A 23435-nucleotide genomic window follows, 5' to 3' on the forward strand; every position below is an offset into this window, starting at 1 on the left:
TTTAAAATAGTCATGTATAATTTCAGTTTCATTCTCAAAATGTGATTATGTGGTAGGTAAGAAACCATTCATATTAAGACACATGAATAAAATGTAACAGTGTTAATATAATATATATCTATATCTTACTAATCTAGTTCAAACTAGGAAATAACAAAGAACAATTGCAGTGGGAGAAAATCTATTTTAAAGATAAATACTATATATTCTATAAGAATTACACATTTTAATAATTAGGAAAAACGCGGAGCTGGCTATTTATGTATACATTCATTTATTTATATTCTCCATGCTATTGTTCAGAGATTTGAGTTCATTTAGTTGCAGAGCACATATTTTGAGATAGTAAAATGTAAATTAAAGTAGAAAATCAAGATTAAGGAGAAGGCAAATATACAAACAAAACAGAAATGCTAGATTATTGATCAGTATTTTTTCCCAACCCTATCACTACACTTCTTCCTCATAACAAATATTTTGCAACTTCTTTACTATTCAATATGAAATTAATAATATAATCTATATAAGTAATAAAAATATCATAACCTAATGCAAAGGAAAACTAAAATTAAAAAAATATATAAAATACTTTGGCAAGATTTCACTAGAAGACACAAAGAAGTAATCAGATACTTGGATCTAAATATTGACTCATCATGTCCGATTTTGAATCAAAAGTTTAGTTTATTATATCTCCAACAAGCAGTACAATTAATCAAAGTATGTACCTAAACTATCGACACAGTTGCCATCTTAACGATAGCTTGTTTATGCCAGCAGTGAAGAAGGCTGGAGAGCGAGTGGCGATGAAATCACAAAAGGCATTGTCCACAGCTTGCTGAGAATTGAATATTTTTCCTTGCAAGAAGTAGTCCAAAGCCTGGACGAAGTGGTAGTCAGTTGGTGCAAGGTCTGGTGAACACAGTGGATGGCAGAGGTTTCCAAGTCCAGCCTCTGTAGTTGGAGCATCGTTCTTTGTGCGATGTGTGGTTAAGCCGGTGTAGTAACGTATTTCATTGTTGAGTTAGGAAAGAGAAATCTGGCATCTATAGTCTTGTCCCTTCCTCTTTTTTATCCAACTAGAAGTTGGTTGCCTTCAAGGAACACACAATCTCTTCCCTATTGCATAGGGAGGACTGCCTTACCAATACTAAAGTGAGTGGATGGATAAAATATTTGAGGTTCCAAGCAGAGAGCTTCTTTGGCTTTACATTAAGCTCTGTCCTCCCACTTAACCATTACTGTAATAAGTGATATTTATGCTTCCATTTGCTACAAATGTTTTTACAATTTTACCAGAATTTGGGGAAGGATCGTAACAAATACTAAATTTACTTTCAGTAGTGAGATGTAAAGGGAATCATGATTATGTAAATTTTTGTTAATAAAAAGGAAAATAACAGGTTTTTGTAGGGAAAGCAATGTTTTTCTGAGTCCTTAATTCTAAAATAAAATTCTCAGGAAATGTAGAACATGCATGATGTCATGAATAATGTCAATATTTTAAGCAAGTAGAATGACAAATTTTATGTCTTTTAATCATAGTAATTGTCTTAGTTTAAGTTTCCCCAGAAACCAGCTCTGAAACAAAAACTTGCATGCAGGAAGTTCATTAGGGAGTACACCTAGGAACAAAACCTGTGAAGAAGTGAGAGAAGCAGGATTAGGTAGAGGAAGAAATGAACTGAAGGTCAGTTAAAAAGAGGCATCAGCCAAACCCACAGGGAGTTCTGGAGCTCAGACAACACTTAGGGTGGTCCCCACATTAAGGGGGCCGGACTAGGCCTTTGTACCACCACAATGTTAAGTGACTTGAAGCATACTGCACCTCAGAGAGGTGACATAACCATGGGCCAGGCAGCAACCGACAGCTGAGGACAATTCTCAGAGAAGGGCTCAGCTGTAAGCTGTCAGCAGCCAACACATCTGACAGCTGGGAAATAAGGGATTCACTCCCCAAGGGGCAATCTGGGCAACATACTGCAGAATCCATTACAGTCCACCACTAGCATTGCTCAGACCTACTTACTTCTCCAGAGAGTTCATCCCATGTCCAGGATTTTGTTTCTGTTCTTTTTTCCCCCCTGTAGAAACCTAAAAGAGGAAGATAAGTGGTATGAACCATAGCCCTTGTTGCTGTAGCTGGTTTCAATACTACAACTGAAACTCATAATGCCTTTCTTCCACATGCATGCTAGATTGCCTTCACTTTCAGCTAGAACCTCTGCTAATATAGGTGGCCTATTTAGCAGGAACACTCACACCCTCATCCCTGAGACATCTAAGCCCATTGTCATCATGCCCTTCTCAGGCCATGGGGACTGTACTTGTTCATTTGACATCAAAATCAAGTAAGGGGTACCAAGAGATGCAGCCGTGGATCACCTAAGTTGCTATACACTTTCTTCCGTACTCACATATGTAACAGCAGCCCTATCTACTCCTGATGACAGGGGTCACTCACTCCTGCCAGTACAAGGGCTCCTTTTCTTGTCTGCTGGTCTATTGGACTGAGGAGCCCGATGACTGAAAGGAGCTATAATTTAAAGTCCAGTGGGGTTCTTACTGGGTCCTCCAGTGCAAACATTACACCTTTCAGAACCAGAAGCCTGGGCAGGATAGAAACCACAAATTCTCCACGGGGTTGTTGGGAGTAGGGCCACTACTTCCACTACGTGTTCCTGAAGTCATATATTCTATTAGGGACACGATGTCATACAATAGTTGTTAATGTAAAGTGTACTGTGTATAGCTGTGCCCCAATTGCACCTTCAAAACACCATGGCATTATTCTATCAACAGCAGGTTCTGGGGGGCATCTTATGTGATAGGGTAAGTGGATCTAGCAGACATATCAGCTTCATATTGCTGTTGTAACAAATTTACTGGGTTAAAGAAAAACATGTTTACTATCTTACATGTCTGGTGGTCAGAAATCCTAAAATCAAGGTGTTTGCAGGGCTACATTTCTTCCAGAGGTTCTAGGGGAACCTAGAACCTTGCCTTTTCCAGCTTCTAGAGGCCACCTGCATTTCTTGGCTCCTGGCTCTACCTTCATCTTTACAGCCAGCAGTGTAGCATCTTCAAATCTTTCTCTTGCCTCTGCTCCTGTCATCACATCTTCTTCTCTGACTCTGCCTAATCACACTGCCTACTCACGCTTTCACCTGCCTGCCTCTGTCTTACAAGATCTCTTGTTATTATATTGGGCCCACCTGGATAAACCAGGCTACTCTTCCCATCTGAAGATCTTTAATTCAATCACATCTACAAAGCTCCTTTTGACATGTAAGGTAACATATTCACAAGTTCTGAAGATTATAACATGGACATCTTTGGGAGCCATTATGTAGCCACAGACATGTATCCACTGGCACACATTATATACCATAAAGTGGGCCCCTTGGTCTGAAACAGTGCTTTTCAGGATCCCATATCTGCATGAGTCTTCAGATAATGTTGCTGGCCAATGAATGTCCTGCGGGCAGAGAAGGCAAATCCATACCAGAATAGACGTCAACCTCAGTCAAGTTGAAACACCGACCCTTCCAAGGTGGAATGTAATTAACTATCCAGTAAGTGGCTGGTTGGTCTCCTTGAGGGATCATGCTGTCTTAAGAGCTCAGTGCTGGTCTCTTTTGGTGGCAGGGTGTATGTATATTTGGCAGTAGCAGTAATTAGATCAGCATTGTTCAGTGAAAGCCCTTGCTGTATGTTCCATGTGTAACCTTTGTCCTTGCTACCATACATAGCCTCCATCTCTGCACCATTGCTACTCTAGCCATGTGCCTTTTGTGCCATCATTGGGTGGACAAAAACACAGGCAGGCTGATTTCAACTGGTGGAATCATCCTATCTATGTGGTTGTTCACTGTCTCTAACAGGCATCACCATGTGATTCAAAGATAGTCACACTTCGTGCTCATTCCCATAAGTCCATTCACACGCCTGTTTTATAGAATTTCTTCTTCCCAATCTCCTTTCTATTTTCAGGCCCCTGAGCAAACAGCCAAGTCATCTGCCACTACCCACGAGTATTACGTATCCTTACTTCAGGCTACTTCTCTTTACGTGCAAAATGGATGATCACATACACTGCCTGAAGTTTGGACCATTGAGATGGTTTTGCTTTATCACTATCAGGATCGTAGAGAAGTAGCAGTCCATTTTCTGCCTCACTCACTTAACAAGTCAAACTATGCATGAATGAAGCTCAGCCTTTTTCCTCCTCCACCAGTCAGTCCTAAGGGACGTCCTGCACCTACTCCATGCAGGGGTTTATCTGAGCTTAGAGACAGGTCCTCAGGCAATAGTGGTAGATAATATAGAGGTCTGGCCTCATACTCATGCAGCAGACTTGTGCTCTGGTTCAGCTCATGCATAATTCTGGGTGTATCACCTCCACCTTACCATAGATTGATATTTGGCCCACTGGACTTTATGAGTTGATGGGTCTGAAAAAACCCAGTTCCTGATGGCAGTTCTAGCCACTTGACATCTCATGGTGATCACTTGACATCTCACAGTGAGGTGCTCTGTCTCTATCAGGACTCCAATAGTATGGAAAAGACATTTTTCCAACAATATATGATTTTATTTTTTTTTTTGCTAAGGATCTTGCTCCAGAACCCTTGGGCTCTTCTTTGTGATTTTCCCACTCAAACTTCCCATTCATTCCACAGCATTTTTTCCTGCCACTGCTACATCTAATTTCATTGGCTCTGTCATGTTGTATGGTGAAGAAACAGAACTACTTGTCCTGCAGCCTTGAAATGATATGGAGCCCTTTCCTGCTCTGGGCACCACTTAGAGCTGACAGTCATCTGTGTCATTCAGAACATGTGTGAGAGCAATATTCTCAAGTAAATATTATATCTTTAGAACCCAGTGAAGCCAGCAGGTGTTATCCTTCCTTCACTGTGGTAGGAAAAATGAGATGTAATAATTTACCCTTTACTTTGTAGAACACTTTCCTTGAACCTCTCAAAAGCTTGGGCTATTGCACCTGCAAGTACACGCTCATCTGCAGGTATCCCATCCTACTTACCTCCAGTGAAAGTTCCAGCAATTGCATGGGTACATCAACCACATGTCAGAGCTATCAACGCTCCTTCTATCATCAGTGATGATCTGTTAGTTTTCTATTGCTGCATAACAGTATTACCACAAACTTAAAATGACATTCACTAATTATCTCCCAATTTCTGTGCATTAGGAGTCTGGGCATGGTTTAGCTCTATCCTCTGCAAAGCTCTAATCAAGATGTCAGCTGGGGCTGCAGTCTCAACTGAGACTCAACTGGAAAGAAACCATTTCCAAACTCATACGGTTTTTGGCAGAATTCAGTTCCTTTCAGGCTGCCAGACTGAGGACTCAGTTCTGTATTGGCTGTTGGCCAGAGGCTACCATCAGCTCCTTGTCTCATAGACCTATCTCCCTGTATGGTGGCCTACAATATGGCAGCTTGCTTCTTCAAAGCCAGCAAAGGAGAGAGGGTCCCAGCAAGATAGGAGTTATAATAGCATGTAACTTAATCATGTAAGTATAATCAGGTACATCTTGTCACTTTTGCCATATTCTATTTACTATCCTTACACAAAGGGAAGAGTTTACACAGGGCAGGGATATTAGAAGATGGAGGTCATGGGTGTTACCTTAGAAACTGTCCACTACAGATGGGGTCCTCATTGCCACCCAAACAGTAGATAATCCAGCTCCAAAATCCCATTTTAGAATCTGTTTCTTCAGACTGTTCCCTATGCCAACTGACTTAAGTTAGGTTTCCTGGGAAACAGACCCAGCGATGGAGACTTGCATGCAGAAAGTTTATTGTGGAGTGCTTTCAACAATATTACTAGCGAATGAGAAAAGGAGGATCAGTTAAGAGAAACAAACTGAACTGCAGTGCAACTGCAACGAAGGCCTCAGCTAATAACACGAAGAGTCCTAGGAGCTACTATGGCTCTTCAAAATCATCCTGAATCAAGGTCAGAGTGCCAGGTCTTTGTGCCCACATTGACAAGTTATTTGATGCTGGCTCCCCTTGGGGAGAGGTTGTAACCTGGGGTAAGACAGCTCTCTAAGACCAAGAGCAATTTATGGGAAGGGGCTTAACTTTGAGCATCCAACAGTCAATTTTCTATAGCTGGGGAAATAAATGCCTCAGACCTCAAGGGGTATCTGGGAGGCTCCACAGTAGTAATCTTTAATAAAATCCAAAGGCATAATATAACATATAATTCAGTAAACTTTCTGGTGTCTTGATTTGATTAAAGGAAGAAAATTCAGGCTCCAGGGGAATGAAGGGATTTTTATGCTTTTAATTATTTTCCACAAATATTTTTTTCAGACGGGTTACCAATAGATGCTAGATAGGGAATGCACTTTACAAGATGCTGGAGTTGGGGTATGGGACTCCAATGTAGGAATGCTTTAGCTACAAGTAACAGAATACTTCATTAATTGTAGCTGAGACAATTAGGGGTTTTTTTCTTACATAAAAATAAGTTTGAAACTCTGTTCGATGGCTCTACTACATCAGGGTCAGTATCAGTGATGCTCTTGGTTCTTATGCCTCCTGTTTCCTTCTTTCAGATGGAAAGAAAGAGAGAGAAAGAGAGAGAAGTAGTACCAGCAGAGTTTCCCTCATCTTGCTGTCCTGAATATATCATAAAGCCAACCCTAGATGCAGGAGAGCCTCAAAGAGAGAATATTTCACTTTTCCCAATCTCTAGAGTGGAGGCAGGCAAGGAAGAAGGAGATTTACAATGGGTGTGGGTGAGCCCAACAATATTGCTTTCAAAGTAGCTTTCTGTTTTGCTGCTTGAAGCCAGATCGACAAGCTTTAAACACCAGATGAAAGATGATAAAATGCCATCATTTGGCTGAGAAGCCAAATCAGGTTTATTACTTGGATGGAAGACCATCTGTATCATTCAGGGTCCAAACAGCAAAACAGACAAATGCATGCCAGGTCATTAAGAGAGAGAATTGAATATGGGGAACTAATTTGCAATGGTATTGAAGGAACTGAAAAGCCCAACAAAGGACAGAGAGAGACATCTCAGGGATTAGTGGTATGAAGCCACTACCATCCCTAGGGCTGGAGAACACAAGAAAGAAATGTTGTTAACAGATTCCAGGAGCTGGGCTGCTCAGTGAGAACTGGTTCCCTAAGAGGTTACCTGGTTGGAACTGAACCATGGAAGGAGAAGCCAAGAGCTGGAATCACAAAGGAGATGATGCCTAAATGAGGGAGGGGGGAGAGAGGGTGTGGGGGGAGAGAGATATTCTTCCCTCTGCACTTTTCTATTAATCCACTTTCCTTTACAGGCTAAAGATAACTTGAACCTAGCTGGCAAGGGAGGCCTGGAAATGTAATTTGCAGGGCTTGTTCCCCTGTTGTACAGAGCAGAACAGGAGAATGCAGAGGAATGGACTCAAGAGGAATAAGCAGATTACTGGCTTACCATCCCACCAGCACAGAGGTGGATTTTAGACATACCTGTAGGGATGTCACAGTTTTCCTTTGCAAGCAGGGTTGTCTTTGCTCCACCACATAAATTAGTAATTAAATCAGTTTCCAACATTTTACATCATATAGATAAGATTATTTTCTCTAAACTAAGAAAATGCTGCCACTTATTCCAAACTAACTTAGGAAGATTATAAAATATTTTTCATGAATTTTATGTTCTAAAGACTTTTTTCCAATAGCTTCTGGTCTAATTGAAGGCAAACCTGACATGATATCAAAAAAAGACAAAATATTTTTAAGAGAATTACTCATGAAGAACTAGTAAACTGACTTCTTACTTTCAAAATATAAAAGTAAAAATAGTTATCAAAACAGGAAGTCAAACAAGGCAGGGCTAAGATTCTGATGTTAATTACAGATTAATTAACAGAAAACATGAGCTATGGATAATTTATAACTTTTGGACCTAGAGGTATACCATAGCCACCAGCCTTTTGAGAAGGAACTATGTTTTGACTATTACATGTCAAAATGTAGCCAACAGTGAAAATTCCAAAAACTCAATGAATTTATGAAAGCAAGCAAAGTACTTTGTGAATTAACAAATTATTTAAGAGCAGGTATTTTAGGAAAAGAACTATTGTCTTTGGATTCTATTTTTCTTGTCATGCCAAGATACAGTAAATCTGTATTTGTGTATAGAACCCTGTGTTAAGAAAAAAACAACAATAAAAATCAACTTCCAAATCTTAGTCTATATAACTAAAACTGTGTAACTGTTTTATTACTTCCTCTAGCACAAGATTGGGACATACCTCAAATAAGGAACCATTAATTTATTAACATAATGTTGATAGTATTGCCTGCCTGGTAGTGTGCTAAACAAGTACTTCATATATATTATTTATGTTGTTTAACTTAATCCTCAAAGAATTTAATGACATAGGTACTATTATCCCCACCTTTACTGATGAGAAAATATAGCTTGAGAGAGGTTAAATGTGTTTTAAAAAGAGACCATGCTTAGTATAATCAGTTTAGAACCATTTAGATATATCTGGATATCTGTATTTGCCAATAACCCTATTAAATATATTTCAAGGAAACTTTGATATGATAAAATTGCTATTCTATATAAGAATTTCAATGGTCCTTTAGTGTTTGAGGATATACAATTTAAACTATTTAATCTTAGTAATAAAAATCAATCTAATAACAAACCATACTGAAGTTTTCAAGGTTGAAATACTGTGGTTTCTAAATTTCTCTTTTTAGGACAGTTACATTTTATGTAACTTTCTACATCAGTTGTGAAAAGCTGTGATTTGCATTCAAATATGTATTACTGAATTCACAAACTTAAAAAAGCATATACTCTTGTTTTAGAATAATTTTTCAGGAATGAAAATGTCAATATATAACTCAGGACTCCTAGAACCTAAATATTTTATTTGTGGGAAAACTTGGACATATAATTTATATACTTTAAAACTAATATGAATAAAAAGGAGAAAACATTAACTTTTCTTTTGCAGACAGGGTCTCCCTCTATCACCCAGGGTAGAGTACAGTGGCGCCATCATAGCTGACAGTAACCTTGAACTCCTAGGCTCAAGTGATCCTCCTGCCTCAGCCTCCCAGAATGCTGAGATTACAGGTGTGAGCTACTGTGCCTGGTCAAAAAACACTAATTCTTAATGCCTGCACATTGCTGAATATCCCAAGACCCTATCAATATAGTTGCTTAAAGCAGGAGGTCAAAATAGCTTGGGGATTCGATGTGTTATTTATGTTTAATAGAATTTCAATTGCCATGTTGAATTTTTCTGCTCAGTTTGGAGTATTAAATATATAAAATATATTTTATTTTAAAGTGCAGTGTCATATTTGTTAAGAATGTAGAATCCTGTTACCCTTAAAAAGCCAAGATCATCGAAGAGTGAAGCATTTCCTCACTCTTCAAGCCTGAGCTATTTATTTTTCAAATTGCTCTCAGCTACCAAGCTTGTTTTAAATGCTCACGTTACCAATTTTGTTTTTAACTGCTCCAATACATTATTGTACAAATTCAGGAAACAAACTCAGACTCTTGACCACAGCATTTTTGGCAGTTTTGATATGCCTGATAACATACATGCTTCCTGTGTTTGTAATCTTGTAGTATTAGTACTAATATTATCCTTTTAAATGAAATTAACCATCACCACCCGTCTGTCTTCTTACATACACATTATGGTTCTGGCCGTGTTAGTTACTACATCAGCACTGGTGGTTTCCTTAAAAAAAAATCTTTAAAGATACAGAGTAAAAAAATGTAAATGTGATAAGAGTTCAAAAAATTGTGGTCCAGGTTTGCAATGTTAAGTGGAAAAGAACGACAAAAATCTGTAATCATAAGGGTGAAAGATGAAGCCATGGTCTTATTATATGGTCACAGACGATAGATTCTTTTGAAAAATCAACATATCAACCACAAAGACTGAGAAATACTACGCCAGTAATCAAATGGGCAAAGGCAGGATTTACCTTGGCTCAACGCTATTCTTTGAGGGCCAGTGTCGTGAACTCCGGTGTAGCCTATTCTGACACCGAACACGCCCAGTGCGGCCCCCCACGCCCCTCTCCTCCAAACCTCCCTTCCTAACACAAACGCGCACACACGCCCAGCCCGGCCCCAGGATAAAGCTAAGATGGCAGCGAGGAAAGTAGGGGAGCTGCGCTCAGTGGGGCTGGAAAAATAAAAGCAAAGCCCTCCGCATTCTTTCGTTCTGCATAGTTCCTTGAATAAGAAGTACCCCTCCTCCTCCCCTCAACACGTGGGCTGCGTAAAGGCATTCAGTAGTAGTGCTCACTGGAGTGGTGGGAGGGGACGCTTGCTTGGCATATTACGAGAAACCCACATCTCTGATATGCAGCGACGGTTCAGGTGACCCTTGCGACTTGCCTTGGGGACCACACTCCCCTTCACGTCCTCTACAGTGGAATTAAGGGTGACTCCAAACGCCCTCTCCTTCCTGGCATGCGCCCACTCCCGGCTATCCCAGGGGAGCCATCCAAGGTGCCCAGCTGCCACCGCGGTAGCGGTGGCTGTAGCAGGGACCTAGGGCAGCGCGCCATGAGGAGGCAGAAAGAAGAGGAGGAGGAGTGGGGAAAAAAACGCTGCACTGGCTATCAGTTTAGAGTACAGCGACCGCTGCCGTGGAAGGAAACGCTGCCAACCGCAACTGAAACGCCACCCTCAGATACCCAAGGAGCATGTGTGCGACACTGCGCACGCCTAGTTGCACAGCTCAATGACATCGGGTTTCTTAGGAAATTATCCAGTTTCCGGGTTTTATGTGTACCCGGGAGGCGCAGGAAGGGGCCTGTCAGGGACTGTAGAGTACAGTAAGGACTGAAGCAAAATTAAGGAAGGGGTGGGAAGAGCCCGGAGACCAGTGCAGCCCCATGGGTCAGTGTCCATTAGAAACTCTAAATGGGCACATGCCACCCACCACCTGAGCCTGAGCTGGGAATGTTTCTCTGTGCAGGCAGCATTGATTCATTCGACCATTATCTATTTCCTTCCTGCTTATAGCTGCTAGACAGTGTGCTAAAAGCTGGGAATGTATTGTGTGGACAGACACAGACACGATTTCCACCCTATGGAAAAGCCTAATGTGTTTCGTTTAGTGTGTGTTACCATTTGTGAAAAGCTATGTGCCAAGGATTGAGGGAGAAGCTCTAAGTCCTCCCTGAATCTCATGAGGTAGGTATTATTTTGAGCATTATTTAGAGGAGGAAACTTGCCCGAAGGCATACAATTATTAAGTGGCAGAGTCAGGATCCAAATCCACTGCTATCTGATTTCAGGGCCTTTTAGCTACCCTGCTGGCTCTTGCAACAGTAATGCACCCTTGCAGTGCTTACCTGTCAGGCCTTTAGCTCCACTCTTAGAATTTAGCTGCCTCCACACCATTGTCTTGGCTCTCACTACAGGGTGGGGGGTGGGCATCAGGGGCCTCCTGTTCAACACTGAGGTTTAGTAACTGTGCTGAAGCACTGAGATAGAAATTTAGCTTAACCAATACTTATTGGATTACTCCTATTGCAAAGTTCTACACTAGGGGCAAATAAACAATAAGCTCTGAAGGAACTTATAGAATAGTTGAGGAAACAAGACAAATGCAAAACTTGTTTAACAAGGCTAATCCCAGTACTAAAATACTATGATTCCACATCTGTCCTTCATTCCTGTTTTCATTATCCCTTTTCTAGCTACCTTTTTATAAAATCTAGATGATATTCATCTATCATTTAAAGCTCCAGATAAAATACACTCCTTTCAGCATCCTTCCATCCTAAAGCTGTAATTAATTTACTTCCCTACTCCTTGCTTCTTTTTACTTCTCAAACACTAAGCAGGATTTTTTTTTTTTTTTAATATAAGGCCATTCAAAGAAGAGGCACAGATATAAGAACTGCTAAGTAGATGAAAGATAGAGTACCGGGATGATAGGATTTAGAAATGATTTTGTCAGGACTATAAATTAAGCAAACTCTTCAAATTGAGAGTCAAAAGGATAAAACTTAATAGGAATCAGGGTGCATGGGCACATATATTTCTAGAGTATTTACTTAGATGGGGTCAGCAGCATTGCTTGGAACAGAGGACTCAGCAACAATTATATCATATTCAAGAATTATCTTTAACAACATGAATCTGGGCAGAAAAACAAAAGCCATTAAGTGACCACTGTAGAGAGATAAAGGTGCACCCTTTGGGTGAGTGAGGAATCAACAAAATAATAATTTTTAAAAACTCTTTTGCATTAAGATTTGTCTCTGATGTAATTGTTGAGAACAAGAATTTGGGAATGACTCTGGCTTGTGAATACTTGCCTATCTTCTGTTAATTCTACTTTCACAGAAAAAAGAATGAACTAGATTACTACTTGTCCGTGTAAATAAAAGATATTGTACACAGACAAATCCTAATGACAAAATATCCAAAGTAAGATCGCTAAAGGGACTTCTAATTCGATGGCCCTTTCTTCCTCGAATTATGAATTAACCAGCACTATTCACACTAAATCTTCCTGTTGGCAGCAAAGACTTGGGGAAAAGGTAAAAAGAGTGCGAACCACTCTTCCTCTGGCGATGGGCACATTCCCTCTTTCTTTCAGATCCTACCTGGTTCTCTCACCTGGAGGGAACCTGAAGTCGAACGCCGCTTCTGACAAGCCAGCCTCCCCAGCACTTTCCTTACTCTTCCTCAAGCTGCCAGTAAAACCCGGAGAAGTGGATTCCCTTCAGATTCTGCACAACCCGACAGTCCCACACCCAAAGCCCGGAGGCTGAGGGAGTGGTGGTGGAGAGGCGGGGGTGGGGGTGGGGAAGGAAGGGCTGGTGTTACTGAGCATGTGCGAGGAGTGGCGCATGCTCGGTGCGGCCAGCAGCTTCCCATTGCGGGTAGCCCCGGCGGTGGCAGCGGTGGTGGTGGCGGCGGCAGCGGCAGCGGCGGCACCGCCTCCTCCTCACACTCCCGGGGTGGCGGGGTTAGATGAGCGGCCCCAGTAGCGGCGAGGGCGGTGCGGGGGGGAAGAGGAGAAAGAGAAGGAGGAGGAGGAGGAGGTCGCTGTCTTTGTAGTCTCCCAGCTGCGGGAGCCGGAGGCCGCCACCGGAGCCGTCGTCGTTGGAAAAGGGCTGTGTGTGCGCGCGCGTGTCTGCCCGCCCGGCCCGCGGGGACGAGGCGGCGGCGGCGGCGGCGGCGGCGGCGAGGATGATGATGTGCGCAGCGACTGCCTCCCCTGCCGCCGCCTCCTCGGGGCCCGGCGGGGACGGATTCTTACCAGCCGCCACCTTCTCTTCCTCCCCGGCGCCGGGGCCGCTGTTCATGCCGGTTCCTGAGGGCTCCGTGGCTGCTGCGGGGCTGGGGCTGGGACTGGCCGCCGCGGACTCCCGGGGTCACTACCAGCTGCTGTTGTCAGGCCGGGCCTTGGCCGACCGCTACCGGAGGATTTACACAGCTGCGCTCAGTGACAGGGACCAGGGGGGCAGCAGCGCTGGACACCCGGCCTCCAGGTGCGTCTCCAGGGTGCCCTTCCTTGCGCCACATGCCGCGTGTGCACCGGTGTGTGTGTGTGTGTGTGTGTGTGTACGTAGGTATTTACTGAGCTTTCAGTTAGCGCCTGATGCTGGATGGTGAAAGTACTTACCGAGATAGGAGGGTGCGGTGGCTGTAGTTTCTGCTCTAAGTGTGTGTAGTCTATGTCGGGGGTTAGTGAGGATGGTGGGGTAGCGTGTGATGCTAGAAAAGGTGATTGTGCTGGTCGGTTATGACACGTGTGTGTATTGTTGAGGTAGGCGGAGGCATGGGTAGAGGGTAAGAGGGGGATACAGGAGGAGAATTTGCAAGAGTGGTGAGGGAAGTGGTGTTTCCAGTCCCTCTGCCGCAATGTTATTTGCACGTCCCCCCTCTCCCATGACATTCCTTCCTCCCCTTTCCATCCCTCTTAAAAAAAAATTTACCTTTCACTCAGGGGAGCAACGGTATAGGTTAAGGATAGTGTCGTATTTATAGGATGAGTTTTAGATAATCACTCTGGGGGATAGGCGTGAGGTTTGGTTTTAAGAGATTTATGAATAAGGGATGCAGATAGAGATTTATATAGACGTGGAAGGTATCTGACAGATTTTTAGAGCTGTACTTTGATAACTGGGCCTTTTGGTCTTCTGGAAATGAAGTTGCAGCTGCTCTTGTGTTCTGATGTCCCATCAGCCATTTCTATGCATCTTCTTTTCTCTTTCTTATGTTACTTATAGGCTGTAAAGAAGAGGGCGTTTTGTAGGGAAAACGGGAAAGCTGAGGAACTTCAAAATATGACAGCTGATATAGTGTTTAACTGCCACCAGCTATAAAATTAAGTAGCTCCTAGATTTCTTCCAGTTAGGCTAGCTGCACCTTCAGCTTCCTTGATGTAGATGTTAGATTACTTTCATTTTCTTTTTCTTAAAATGTGGGTGCCTTTTTTGCTAAGGGCCCTCCTATTGTTTTCTTTTCCTTGCCTTTACATGCCACCTACCCTGAAGGATGGTGTCTGACTTGCTTCACCAGCTTTGACAGTGGTAATTGGGAGTTGGCTTCATCTTTTTTCCCACAGCTTCTTACAATACATGGGGAAAGTATAGTAGGATTTTGTCAAATGTGTTAAAGAGTTTACTGCATTTATTGAAAGTGCAGTTTATTAGGCAATAGCCAGATGTCTTTTTCTTCCATTATGAAAGGGGCTAGGACTAGGCTGTAAGTCAGGTATTTGTAGTTTATTAGTATGAATCCTGTCTTATCCATTGTAGAGAGTTGTAAAGATGGAGCTTTGTTGACACTTTTTCTGAGCAAACCAGTCTTTTTATGTCTGTGATTGTTTACAGGATTGGGCACATGAGTACTTTAATCATATGGATGTAAATGTGTGTAACTGGCCTTTGCTGTCTGAACTAAAGGCCAGAATGGCACAAGGCTGTTTCTTGCTATTGTTTTTGAAAATAGCACAAAACCACATGAGACAGTTTGCTTTGATAATTAGGCATAAATTTGATCTTTGAGTCTCTAAATTATGGAACTGTAGGTATGCCTTTACAAACCCCTCTCAGAGAATTTATTTTGTATGTTGTTTCCAGACTTATGCAATAATTTGTGACTGGTATATTCCTGTTATGACTTTTCTACTGCTATGCTTGTGTAATAATATGATTTCTATGTATCTAGAACTATATTAACAATTTTAGACAAAATTAATATAGGTTAATCACATACATAAAATTTATGAATGATTTTTAGTCTTTGGTCCATTTTTGTACAAACTGTCAATGAAAAGTATGAAGAATTAGTTCAAGTATTTCAAGAAATACTCATGGAAACCAGCCTTATGTTGTATGATACTGCTTGCTAATGCTTGTTCATAACATTTTTGTTTATTACAGTTTACATGATCTTATTATGAAGAATAGCCTGCAATTACCCTTTACTGATGATTTGATTAAGAATTCAATCCCATTTGTTATTAAAGATGATGGGGAAGGTAGAGCTGGGATTTAGGCTCTGAATAAATGATATAATTATTTGTATAGGAGCACTAGTTGAGTTAGAGAAGATGAGATCATTCAGAGATAGAATGGAGCAAGAATAGAGGATGAAGCTCTACTGAGCATCGAGTTTAAAGGTGTGAGAGGAGACAGTGAAGGAAAAAAGAAAATCAGAAACTGAAGAAGAGATCCATGAGACAGTGGCACCTCTGGCTCTAGGAAAGTGGATTGAAAATTCTCCGAAGTGTTAAGTGCTGAAGAAAATGAGAACAGTTTTCAGGTCACTGATAACTTTGGAGGAAGTGGTCAGAGTACAGGAATGGAGTGTGTCGTGTGTTGGGGAATTCAGGGGTTGAGGGAAGGATTTTCAAGTATGGGAGGGTGAGATACTCAAATAAGGAGGATAAATGGAGAAGGAGGGAGTAAAGAAATGAGAGAGAGGGGGGATAATTAACAGGGAGAGGTCAAAGGGAGATCTCAGGGACAGATTTAAGATAAGTGGAGAGGTTAGCCATTTAAAAAAGTTAGGGGCAAGTCTTCCTTTAATATAGAAGGGGAAGAGGTAAATATTTGTAAATATAAAGACTGGGAGTTTATTGAGCGTAAGAACCATAGATTGTTCATTTTTGTAATCCCAATGTCTAGCACAGTTTTTGACATTCATTCTGTAAACATCAAGTACCTATTGGGTGCCAGGCACTATTGTATGTGTTGAAGATGTAGCAGTGAGCAAGACAGACAAGATCTCTACTGTCTTGGAACATCTACTCTAATGGGAGAAACAAACAACTGAAATTTCTGTCTGTGATAAGTAACTATGAAGGAAATAAAACCGATTGCATGTGATGGAGCAATTTGTACGGAGGTTATTTTAGGTGATGTGGTCAGGAAAGTTCTCTTTGGGAGTTGGCATTTAGGTCAAATTGTGATGATGAAGAATCAGATCCAGAGAAAGAGTGTTTTAGGAGATTATGAAGGCTCTGAATTGGGAACAAGCTTGTGTTCAGGAAACAAAAACATGGCAAGTGTGTTCTGTCAGTGTTTAATGAATTAATTACTGTGAATTATGCTTTAGGTGTACGGTTGAGAAACTGAGGGATTCAAACCTAATGGAGTCAGCAACTTTAATGGCATTGTAACAAAGTGGTCAAGAACTTGGATGCAGAAACTAGACTGGTTTTGAATTCTGGTTTTGTCATTTGCTAGTTGTGTAACCTTGGGTGTATTATATAACTTCTGTGCCTCAATTTTCTTACTGTAGAATGGGGATAATAATAATGTGGATTGTTTTGTAGATTAAATGAATCAATATATGTGCTTGACATATTAAGTGCTATAAACATTAGTTATTTTTTGTGCTGAAAATGAGGGGTTGGGGACTTGAAGAGAAGGCAAGGATCATGTCTTGCTTTTCTATTTTTGGTCTCAATGATGGTATAGAATGCGGGAATAACTCATCGATTTGTTCAGTAACTGAGTAAAATATGTTTTTGGATGAATGAGGCCAATCAAAATTGGAACATTCTCTTAGGGAAAGGGGTTTGATGGTAAGTGAATAAAGGAATATTTGATCAGTTCTGAATATGAACAGTGATATAGCCATACACTTTGGAAGCACCATAGCACAGTGGCTAAATGTTAGGGCTCTGGAAGCAGACTGCCTTAGTGCAAATCCTGTTCTATCTTTTTCTATCTGTATTAAATTGGGCAAGTTAGTTAAATTTTCTTTGTCTTTTTCTTGTCACCTTATAGAGTTTTCAAAAGGACATTATGTTTGCACATGATAAGTGCCCATTAAGTTTAAGCTGTTGTTATTATTATTAAAGTCATATTTGAAATTCCAATCAACATGACATTGTAAGCTTTTCTGTTCAAAAGAGAAATGGAGAAGACTAGTTGAGTTGATTCAGGGTTAAAGTGTGACTGGAGGTAAAAGAAAAAAGAAATTAAAGGTGAGGTTTGGTCATATGGTAAAAAGGAAAGTGATGCCAGGAGGGAACTGATAGACAGGGAGATAAAGAGGAGTCAGGGTATCTGGGTCTTGAGGTGGTGGATAACAATGTTAGTGGAAACAATAGATGAGATTTCTTCTCTAAACTGAACCCACTTTGTTCCTTCAGCTGCTTTATCTCATTCTTGTTAGAAATGGTATTAATATTTGAGTCCATCCTTCAGGTGCATGGGATTTTGGATGTAAGAGGTTAAGTAGTCAATTCAACAAAGGTTCTGGGATTATTAATTGGCACTAACCATTGGTCCTATAAAGATTTATAAGACACAAATCCTAGACTTGAGTTTATTGTCTATCTGGGGGTTTAAGATAAAAAGGCAGAGACCGATAGAAGTGTTAAATGAAATGATGAAGAAAGCATAACCTGTTATGACAAAGGCATGGCATTCTGGGCCAGCTCAAAAGCATGAGAAGAAGCGAGAAAACACAGTTTGTGTGTACATAATGGTAAGAATTCTGTTAGAGCTAGGATGCAGGTTTTGTGGGAGAGAATTCATTCTGGAAGTGGAGGCTTTGGCTAGAGGGTAGGACATCTTAGAGTGCAAGGCGCGGATTAGATTTTTTTCAGTAGACACTGATCAACCCTGATGGTTTTGAGCTATGAAGAGATGTTACTATAGGAGTCTGTAAGGAAGTAATAACAGGATTGAATCCGTATATCTATATTTGTAGATAAGTAATAATTTTCTTCTATATATAGCTGTTAATATATGTTAATATATAATATAGCTGTTACATCTGTGGGATCCTATAAACACATGTTAAGGCAAAAACTTCTCTGTTGGCATACTGGTAGATAGAAATGTGAAATGAGTTAGTCTCCCAGCTCAGGAGAAGAGAAAAATGTTTTCTCTGGGCTTAAAAAGAAAATAAAGATGTTAATTTAAAAATACTTTTGCATCTTAAAATATTTGTTTAAAATATCAACAGAATAGTCTCTCTTTTTTTTTTTCCCCCCAAAAAACAGGCTAACCATTCAGGTTTTTAGGGTAGGGGCTAGGCTACTTGAGTTTTAATTTACATATAATAAAATTTACCCTCTTTAAATGTTCATTTGAAGACTCTTGGAACTGTCAACACAATCAGGTATAGAACATTTCCGTCACTTGAAAAAGTTTCTTCAGGTCCTCCTACCCCTAGCACTTGGCCACCGCAAATCAGTTTTCTGTCATTAATATTTTACCTTTTCAAGAACCTCATGTAAATCTAGCTCCTTAAGGGCAGGGCACCCCAGATATTTCATCTTTCTGTCTTCTATCCCTGTATTTTCTGTAAATGAAGGTTAGGCTTCATTAGGTGGTAGATATTTTTTGACAAGAATATTTTTTTTATAGTGCTAAGTACTGTATATTGCATCCCATCTAGAGGTCATCAGGTTGTCTCACTATTTAATGATGCTAAGTCTGATTACTTGGGCAAGTTGGTACCCACTAGATCTCTCCACTGTAAATGTATGCTTTTTCCATTTGTAATGAGCAAATAATCACAGGGTAATAACTTCAGCACATTGTGAATATCTTTCACCTAATGGTTTTATTAGCCTCCTTTGGTAATCCTTGTCTGAGTCAATAATTTCATTATGGGTTTCAAAATGATTTCTAAAAATAATTCTATTACTTCTATGTTTATTAGTTGGTGCTCTTCTGCAAAGAAGAGTTTTCCCTCATTCACTGGCGGTGAACTGTAGTTCTTCCTAAGAAAGCAGGGTAAATGCTTAATTCTCTCTCCTTATTAACCAAATTGGCGTAATAGTCAATGGTGGCGTGGTCGGTGTCATGTTTAGCCACCCACATTCTCCTTTTCAGGCACACATTTCCCTCACTATTGGGATTATTGGCAGGTAAAACTGATTGCAGCTAAATCCCTCTCCAGGTGTTGCATTGTGCCAGCAAAACTGCCTCCTCCAAAGTCATGCCTCTTCTTCAGGTGCAGTCTACGTCTAGCATCTATGCACTGTGGTAGTGTAAATGCCTCTCTGGGGAACCTGCGGCCTCAAGGTTTTATTAAAAGGATTTGTTCTGTAAAATTTGGATTCCGTCAAAAGGCTGTATTCAAGGATCCAGAAGGCCACATGTGGCCCCAAGACCACAGGTTCCCCGCTCTATCCCAACACCAGAGCTCCCAATGGTACTGGATGAGGACTTCCTGTGACTGCGTTGCAGTTCAGCTCCTTCCTCTGCTCAGTCTAACATCTTTCACTCCCCCACAGTGGTCGATTTGGAGGGCACTTTGCAATAAACTGCTGGTGTGCAAATCTGCATTTCAGAGTCTGTTTCCTTGGAACCCTACTACCCAAGACACTTGGTGGCAGGAGTGGTCTGAGGAAGTAGACTTTAAAAATGAGATTTTGGAGCTGGTGTATTTGCTGGTTGGCAATGAGAAGCCCATCCTGGTGGTAGATGCCAATAACCCTTGGCATGCACTATAGCTGTGTGACTGTTGAAACTTTTGCTGGTGATGAATTGAAATGCTATTTTTGTGGAAGGGAATGCACTGGTGGGTACACTATCTTAGGCTTTTGAGAGATTCAGGAAAATTATTAATTATAAGGACAATCAGATGGCTCTCAGTAGCGTTGATAGATTGGAGAAAGATGATATAAGGCTGAAGATAATTGGGGGCAAAATGTAAGAGGACATTTCTGTAGCATCATGTAAAGAAACACATCTGTGGTAAGAGGAGAGAAGCTGAGGATTAGGCCAAGACTTAATTTTAAGGGTAGAAGAGCTCCAGGGTGGGCTAAATTCTCAGCAAGTCCGCTATGCCGTGGTCATTGCTCTCTGGTCGAGAAGTAATCCTTATCATTAGGATGGGTCATCTGAGTTGATGCACTTGAAAACTTTGAAACCCAAAATTCCTCCTAATCCTCTGGGTCTGCAGAAGTGGCCTACTTCTACTGGCTAGAGGGGTGCTTGTGTGAAGTCTATGCAGAAGACTATACTGCTCTCCTACCCCCTTCTACTCCCCTCTCCCCTACTGGATATCACCAAACCAGTAATTAGGGTTAAGTCACAACAAAATCGACTGGGAGAAGCTGGATTTGCTAAGAGAGGAAGGGACTGTACACACGCACGCATACATACCCAAACTGCACTGAGACACCACAAAGCACCACAGCAGACACACAGGAAGACCATGGGATAGTTCAGAATTTCAAAGGAAGCACGGCAATGTCTGTCACAAACTACTGGCTGGAAGTGGTTTGAAGTTTTGTTGGTAGATCATGCTATATTCCTCTTGATGATGTCATATCTTTGCAAAGTTGGACTTTTAGTAGTTGTGATACAAATCAAGCACAGCATAAAAATTGGCATGGAACAGGAAAGGAGGTTTGTGTATTCAATCTTCTTTCTTTCTTTTTTTTTTTTTTTTGAGACAGAATCTCACTTGTTGCCCGGGCTAGAGTGCCGTGGTGTCAGCCTAGCTCACAGCAACCTCAAACTCCTGGGCTCAAGCAATCCTCCTGCCTCAGCCTCCCAAGTAGCTGGGACTACAGGCATGTGCGACCATGCCCGGCTAATTTTTTCTATATATTTTTAGTTGTCTGATTAATTTCTTTCTATTTTTAGTAGAGACGGGGTCTTGCTCTTGCTCAGGCTGGTTTCGAACTCCTGAGCTCAAACAATCCGCCCGCCTCGGCCTCCCAGAGAGCTAGGATTACAGGCGTGAGCCACCGCGCCCGGCCTCAATCTTATTTCAAGTTTGGGAAGTTATTCAGTATCTGACAGGTGCACATATCCTATTATCAAGTAATTGTGGTTATTTAAGAATGAAACAAAGAATACTTTGTCTTCCAATTTATGTGCATTATTTTTTCAAATGTCTACTAAGTTGTTAGAATATAAATTCTTATTTACTATTTGGACCTAACTACTTAGTAAATACTACTGTTAGGTATTTCTTTTGGCCTACCAATGCATGGAAAAATGACTGATGATGGATGTGCAAGAGTTCAATAAAGGGCTTCCGTTCATCAGTGCTGATCTAGCAGCAGCTGCTACTGAATGTCCAGCCTGACAACAGCAGAGTCCAACCATCCTTTAAGGAGACCAACCAGTCCTTATATCTTGGAATGGACCATAATTCATTCTGACTGAATTTGAAACATATTCTGGGCATGAATTTGTCTTTCTAGCAGGGACTTAGCCAGCGCCACTATTTGAGGGCTTACAGAATGTTTGATCCCTCAGCACAGGGATCATTTCAGACTGAGGGACCCACTTGATAGCAAAGGAGGATCCGTGGGATCCATTTGTCCTATCGTTCATTACCACACCATCCCGAAGTTGCTGACCTGATGGAGCAGAAAAATAGTCTTGATGGCACAGCTGGTGATGATATTCTGGAGCTGGGCCATGATACCCTGCAAAGGATGGGGTGCCCATCCTCCCAGTGGGAAGAACGTGAAAGTAGGAGTGTCTCCACTTAGCATCACTCTCAGTGATCCACCTGGGGAATTTATGCTTTCCATCATCTCTGTAGTTCTGAGCACTAAAGGTTGAAAAATCCTGATTCTCAGAAGGGAAATATTTCTAACAGAAGACACTGCAAGAATCCCATTATTCTTTTAAGCTACAGTTGCCACTGGGACTAGAGGCTCCTTTTCTAATTAAAGAAGTCACTGTTTGGATGGAGCTAATGTCCCTGTTCATCTGGAGAAGGTAGGGCTGCTGTTACACAATGGAGCATGGAGGAGGTTTGGCACAGGATGTTTTTTGGTACTTCCTCATCTAATGTTGATGGTAAATGGACATGAGAAAAGCCTAACGAATACCCCATGAAGTCAGCCACCTGGACCAGCAGATATGCTAGCCAAAGATAAGGAGTTGTCAATATCGGTTTGGCTTGAAACTATCAAGGGACTGGGCCTGTATTTTGATATACTTTCTTTCCCTGGAAATTTTCTCTAGAATTCTGAAGAAACATCTTTCAGAACTTATTAGAAGCAAGTGAAACCTAGTAGTGTAACAGGTGGACTCCAGTGAATGCTGTGGTGTGGAACCCAGATCCCCTGTCCAGAACTGAGGTACTCATTCCCCTACAGCTTCTGGGAACGCTGATTGGCTAAAAGCTCTAGTCTGATTCCTCTGTGAATATTGCTTTTGGTGATGTATCGTTCGTGGGGTCAGCCTATGTGAACTGGTTGATGGGGGCATTTTATGGATTTTAGTGCTATCGTAACTATTTTTTTTTCCCATTTTTCAGTTTGATAGTATATGTAATAACATACAGTTGATTTTGTATGTTAACCTTGTATCTGTGACCTTGCTAAAGCTCATTTATTAATTTTAATAGTTTTGTAGATTCTTTGGGATTTTCTTTATAGATAGTCGTATTATGTGCCTTTGTGATCTCTAGCCTCCCTACCCCTTGGCTCTTGCTTTATTCCAGTTAGAAAAGCTACATCCTTCCTTGCTTCTAATCTGAGGGAGAAACAATTACAAATTAATCATTTCAGTCTTTCATCATTAAGTATTATGTTAGCTGTAGCTATTTGATAGACTTTATTAATTTGAGGAAGTTCCCTACTATTCCTACCTTGCTGATAGTTTTTATCATGAATGTGTATTGGATTTTGTCAAATGCTTTTTCTGCATCTATTGAAATGATCTTGTATTAATTAAGAGAATACAAGGAAAATTGAATTACATTAATTAATTATTATTTTTTTTTTGAGACATAGTCTCACTCTGTTGCCCTGGCTAGAATGAGTGCCGTGGCGTCAGCCTAGCTCACAGCAACCTCAAACTCCTGGGCTCAAGCGATCCTTCTGCCTCAGCCTTCCAAGTAGCTGGGACTACAGGCATGTGCCACCATGCCTGGCTAATTTTTTCTATATATTTTTAGTTGTCCAATTAATTTCTTTCTATTTTTAGTAGAGAC

At 41.1% G+C, this 23435-nt stretch overlaps 1 protein-coding gene across 1 annotated transcript in view; it reads left to right on the forward strand.

Annotated features, from left to right (window-relative positions):
* The first annotated feature begins 13238 nt into the window (after positions 1-13238).
* The window catches only part of MYCBP2 (MYC binding protein 2, E3 ubiquitin protein ligase), a 279976-nt gene continuing 269779 nt past the window's right edge, over positions 13239-23435 (forward strand). The window contains exon 1 of the mRNA XM_012637759.1: positions 13239-13540. Coding sequence (XP_012493213.1) covers positions 13239-13540 — 302 coding nt within the window. The remainder of the gene's footprint in view (positions 13541-23435) is intronic.

Source organism: Propithecus coquereli, unplaced genomic scaffold, assembly GCF_000956105.1.
Source record: "Propithecus coquereli isolate 6110/MARCELLA unplaced genomic scaffold, Pcoq_1.0 Scaffold123, whole genome shotgun sequence".
In the NCBI taxonomy this organism is placed as follows: domain Eukaryota; kingdom Metazoa; phylum Chordata; class Mammalia; order Primates; family Indriidae; genus Propithecus; species Propithecus coquereli.